At 45.4% G+C, this 5,993-nt stretch overlaps 1 protein-coding gene across 1 annotated transcript; it reads left to right on the forward strand.

Moving 5' to 3' along the window:
* Positions 1 to 414: 414 nt before the first annotated feature.
* SIRT4 (sirtuin 4) lies at positions 415 to 5,635 on the forward strand (the record flags this gene model as incomplete). The annotated part of the gene is made up of 4 exons (XM_010081290.1): positions 415 to 459; positions 2,920 to 3,342; positions 4,038 to 4,332; positions 5,471 to 5,635. Coding segments are annotated over 4 exons (928 nt in total), but the record flags the coding sequence as incomplete, so codon positions are not given.
* Between the last annotated feature and the right edge of the window lie 358 nt (positions 5,636 to 5,993).

The raw sequence follows: 5,993 nt of genomic DNA on the forward strand, positions 1-5,993 counted from the left end.
CACAAACGTATCAGCCCAGCGTACTCCCATAGCCTCCAACAATTTACATCTCGGGGAATTCCTGGGCTAGAAGAGGTGTCTTTACCAGCCCTCAGAGGATTTTTTCTTCCATTAGTCACATTTTAAGGCTAAAACCTGTCAGTATCAGTGAACACAAAATGCATGTTTTTATGCGGACAAGCACCTACGGTGGTTTTTATCAAAGCTACTACTTGCATTTGTGTCAAATCAAATCTGATTTTATTCTTGAGCACAGCTATGAAGGAAGCTCTTAGTGTTCTCAGTCTCACTTTATCAGGGGTCAGGAACCCGGGATTTTTTTTTTCTTCTTTGAAGCACGGGAACTGTAGTCTTTGTGCTTAGGGCTTAGTTTCTTTATGAACTACATTTCCCAGAAAACTCCTCTTCCGGCAGGCCAGCCCTGTCCTTCCGCAGTCGGGCACGGCAGCATTATGAAAGGTGAGTTTTCAGGCATTCTTCCCCATATCACTCTTATTCTGTTAGCTGTGGTCGGTTCGGCTGTTACCCCCCCCGCCCACGTCAGTATTGCAGCGAAGAGACTCGGCTGATGTGGTTGTCCCTCCGAATTTCTGGCCTGTAACTATCTGTAGAAACCTCTTCTGCCTTGAACTTGTCTGATCCCTTTCTGCCGGGCACCTTGGATGCGTGTTAAAAACAAGCGCTAGCCTCAGATCTCGGTGGGTACGTTTACAGGGCTTCACTTACCGCATATAGCGGTTATTTTCTAATCTGAGCACTTCCATTTTAAAAGCAGCTTTGCATTTCACAGGAAGCATTCTGTCCTTTGTAAGTTTCTCTCCTGAACTGTCCTGCTTCTAGGCTTCGCAGCAGCTCTCAAATGTATCTGTTATTTTCGCTGCTGGGCTACCACTGCCTTCTCTCTCTTGTGGGCCAACCCACATTATATCCCCATTTCATTCCCCCTCTGAACATTTCCTTCTGAGAGATCTTTTGATGATAAGGGACAGGAATGGAGAACTGTCATCAGTTAAATCCATTTAAATACTGTCAAACTGGCTTAACTGCCTTTGGGGAGCATCATGACAGAAGTTATTCTCACAGGAAATTACGGTTTATTGGGAGACTTTGTACCTTTTAATTAATTCATATGGAAAATTAAACCTCTTCAGAGGGAATGCGCAACACAGCTCCTGCTAAACATCAAAACAAGGCAAAAATCATTGCGAACAGAATCCACTGCTTAGATTTAAAAGTAATTCAGACTATGGAGGAAGTCCAGTCTTCCCTGTAATTCAACTGATGACGACACAAAGCCTTGAGAACTGGTGATTAACTGAGACAAACCTACTCTGCCACTAGCATCAATTTAGTATCATGATACTCACAGCTGAACACGCAAACTTTAAATGTGTTTAAATATTGCTCCATTTACTGTAAGAACTGATACTCGAGGGGGACCAGGGTCTTGAGGCAAAGCAACTTAGACACAGCAGGAGTCTAAAAACCATCCAGGCACTGAATCACAGGTCATCAAAAGTACTCAGGTGCCAGCCTTTCAGACAAGTCAGCTCAGACCTGAATACCTGTGACTGTCTCAGAGCTGACACAGATCTCACAGGCACTGCAAGTGTATGAAACTTTTATGAAAACATTTATGAAACTGCCCACGTGCTTTAACCGTCTGACAGCTAACAAGCTGCAGAGAGTCCTCCCTCAAACCACTGCCTGTAACACCTGAAAGGGATCTGCTCCAGACAGTCCATTCTCAGTACTGTTTCTTTCAAAATTTTTGGTATTTTGTATGCAAAACCACAGAGAGGCCCAGAAAAAATAGTTATAAATAGTGAAATGGAAAAAGGAGAACTACAGGCTGATAAAAAGACCAAACAAAATCAAGGTCCAAACCAATCCACTCCTGTCACAACAGGTCCTGCACAGAATTCCAGGCTACTTGTCACCAAAGCCTTCCTGCCTGTGCCCAACAGGGCATGCCATTCCCCCCTTAAAGCAGGATATCCCTCCTGTTCCTACCTGCCAGGCAGTTGTTTCTGCCACCTACACATGTAGGTGATCTCACAGCAAAGCCTCCTGTTCCTGCTAGAGAAGCAAAGCAGTACCCCTCCACCTCTGCACTAACTTTAGGGAGGTGGCACCCACAAAAGAGGAGGTGCCAGAGGCATTTAGGTAGTGTCCTAATCATCTTCAGTCCCATTTCAAGGCCTGTATATTAAAAAAAAAAAATCAAAAACCACAACAAAAAAAAACCCCAGGAGTAACTCTAGTCAAGGCCTTTGTCCTGAAAGAGCAACATTTCAAGGTTGTTTTTCTCTCCCTTCCCACAACACATGCAAAGGATGGGGTAAATAGAAAGGAGTGATTTGTAGCAGGCAGAATGTTAAAGCAGAGCCAGGGTCTGTTCTGGGGAGGAACCAGACACACCAGCTGGACAGCAGCTCTGGGGTGAGGTGCTTGGCCTCCCTGCCATTTCTTCTCTGCCCTGCTGCATATACCTGGGGAAAACTTTGCCTGCTCAGGTCTTTCTGGGCTCTTTAGAAGTCCTCTTGGGTAGCCGTCCTTCACACCAGCATAGGGGAGCAGGAATCCTGTAAGTCAGGGGGACTAACTTTGTCCTTGCAGCTTAGGCGGACGTCAGTGTTGCCCTCTGTGAAAGGGACATACAAATGCTGTCCTTGGACAGTGGGCTTTATTTCCAAAATAGTTTGTGTTTCTTTACTGACAAGAAAAAGAGCAAAGAATCTATATAGCATCATTTTCCAGAGAAACCCAAGAAAACGGAATTAAGGACATGCTCTTTGCTTTCTTTTACCTGCTGTGTTCTGTTCTTGGCTTTTAGCTGAACATGTTCTCTGCCAGGAAGTTGTCAGGAGTTTGCAGAGCCATCAGATTCCATCATTGCAGATCCCATTCTGTATCCAGGACCTCTCCAAACTTGGATTTCGTGCCAGCCTGTCTTCCCCCAGATCCTGTGGAAGTAGAGGAGCTGCAGCGCTTTGTTTCTAACTCCAAGAGGCTGTTTGTAATGACTGGAGCTGGAATCTCAACCGAATCAGGGATCCCAGACTACCGCTCTGAAGGTGTTGGGCTCTACGCCAGGACAGACAGGCGTCCCATCCAACACGCTGAGTTTGTTCGTAGTGCCAGTGCCCGACAGCGGTACTGGGCAAGGAACTTTGTGGGCTGGCCCCAGTTCTCCTCCCATCAGCCAAACAGAGCACACCTGGTACTAAGAGACTGGGAGAAGGTGGGGAAGTTGCACTGGCTGGTGACCCAGAACGTGGATGCCCTTCACACCAAAGCTGGGAGCCAGCGCATAACAGAATTGCACGGCTGCACGCACAGGTACTGTGTCAGCAGAGGGAGGATGGTTAATCCTCTGGTCTCTCGTTCAGGGTGACTGACAAGCAGGTGCCATGTTAGCTGCTGAGAAAGGAGGCAAAATGTCAATGCTATGTTCTTGGAGACAACATGCTCAAAGGGGTTGTTGGGCTGGGGTGGAGAAAAAGATCACAAAACAGTGCTGTTCACAGCATAGTGTTTAAGAAACACAAACACCATGCCATTGGTTTTGAGCATTATTTGGATAGTTTCCCTTGGACCCTGCATCAGTCAGAATTTCCCCTTTCGTTGCTACAGCAGATGTCCTCTTCGTGAAGAGGACAAGGGGATCCTGAGGATGCAAGGATTATCCAGGGCTATCCAGAACAGATAGTGCCAGAAATGCACAGGATGAGTGGACTGGAGAGGGGCCACCACAGTCTGGCTGTGATCACCCAAAGTTTCCAGATGAAAAACCACAGCCTGAACTGGGAGAGAGGATGCACGGTAGGGTTCAAAGCGCCTCCTCAAGATTATGCCTACAAAGTAACAACTGGAGGTAGAACACAGCTCCTTAACCTGTACTATTTGGTAAAAAAAAAAAAAATGTGGAACATTTACAGACAACAGACCTTCCAGGCCTTCTAGGGAACAAGTTACAGACTCCAGATCTTCAGCTGACATTAAACTCTCCATTAAGACTTTGCTCTGAATTTCAGGGTTTTCTGCCTGGCCTGTGGAGACCAAATCTCACGCTCTGAGCTTCAGGAGCACTTTGAAGCTCTGAATCCTACCTGGAAAGCTGAAGCATTCGGTGTGGCTCCAGATGGGGATGTCTTCCTGACAGATGAGCAGGTGCGTAATTTCCAAGTCCCAGCCTGCCGTAAATGTAATGGAATCTTGAAGCCCGATGTGACATTCTTTGGAGACACCGTGAGCCGGGAAAAAGTGGATTTTGTGCACCAACGCTTGGCAGAATCAGACTCCATGCTGGTGGCAGGATCCTCTATGCAGGTAAGTAGGTCTTCCTCCCACACTGCATTCCTATTTCTGCGCTACTCTGCCTGCAACAATCCTTGATCCCACAATTTAGGACTACTAATTCCTTCTAGATCAGAACAGTCTCTCCAGAGCTTCTTTGTATTTTATTTTGACTGTGGTTGGAATCTGGCTTCGTGGTTGGGCTGTTTGGGCTTCCCTGTCACTCTGTTGCCAGCCTACTTCGTGCTGCCATAACTAACTCCATTCAGACCTCTCTCTGCTACCTCCTCCATCAGTACATTGTAGGTTCACAATTGCCCATGAAGCCAAGATACCCAATACAATTCAATCCTGCAGAGATCACCACCCATTTTTTTGCTTGAATTTTTTAGCTTCTGTCAGTATTCTGAGCCTCATGGCACACATACCAGATTTTAGGACCTCTAATTCCTGATTAAAATCTCAATAAGAGAGCACAAATATATCTGCTTGCTGCTTAGGATTGACCTTTTATCACAATGTGTTTTCTCCATTAGCCTCTTATCTAGAAGTTAAGGTAGAAACTCCTGTTGTTTAACCCATGGAAGCTTTTGGAATAGAGTTTCTAGAAGATAATTTTTTTTCCAGGAACAAGTTCTATTATATTAAAAAACCCTACCCTAACGCCTCCCAGAACAAGATAAAACCAAGGCTGCCTGATTGTGATTCTCTTGGCTTCAGGATACTGGAGATAAATTCCTTGAGCTTGCAATTCTTAAGCTTATAATCCTTTGTACAGGAATGATTGAAATGCCTTAGGTTCATTCTTGTACTACCTAAGCTAGGCCATGTGAGAACCATCAAAGTAGAAGCATTTAAGTACCTATGATAACTAACAAAAACTCTGCAGAGATTTACTGAAACACAGGGGCATTTCCCTTCAGTGCACTATGCAGTATCAGTTTCTGTGAAACTGCAAATCCTTCACTGACAGAGGTTAAAAGCTGTTCTTTTCTGTGCATTCCCGAATGAAGAAATTTTCTACCCAAATTAAGTGCAGTTGCCTAACACAGCATGTACATACAGCCCCTTTTCCCACTGCCAACAGCAACTATTGTACTTTCCTTACTCCTTTCTATAGCTCTTCTTTCACCTAAGCTGCCAGTAGTTTTGTCTTCTGGTATTCCTGCAGGTATACTCTGGTTACAGGTTTGCGCTTGCTGCCCAGGAGAAGCAGCTGCCAATTGCGATCCTTAACATTGGGCCCACAAGATTAGATCACTTTGCGTCCTTAAAACTGAATTCCCGCTGTGGAGAGCTGCTGCCTTTGATTGTTGCACATGGCCCAACAAGCTGAGCTTCAGTAGCTATCAGGAATAAAATTATTTCTAGAAGGTGAGTACCTTCCCTGGTCAGTCACCTCACAGGGTAAGAAGCTGGGTTCCCATCAAATGCTGAGACTGAGATGTGCGGACTAAAAATATGTTTCCACAATGTGCACCAAACCGTGGCTGTAAATTTTCATCTGTTAACTGGTATGCTCTGATGGGCCATGATACTGTTTCCCATGATCATAAACAAGAAGCATACTAAGTGTTAACGCTCACAGAAAATGGGGCAAGAGTAGCCAGAAGACTTGGCAGTGTTGAGTTCCAATCCATTGGTCACAACCAGAAAACTACAGGGGATCACCCGCAGACTCAGAGAATCTGATC

This window comes from Pterocles gutturalis, unplaced genomic scaffold (assembly GCF_000699245.1).
Source record: "Pterocles gutturalis isolate BGI_N339 unplaced genomic scaffold, ASM69924v1 scaffold16909, whole genome shotgun sequence".
NCBI classification, from domain to species: Eukaryota; Metazoa; Chordata; class Aves; order Pterocliformes; family Pteroclidae; genus Pterocles; species Pterocles gutturalis.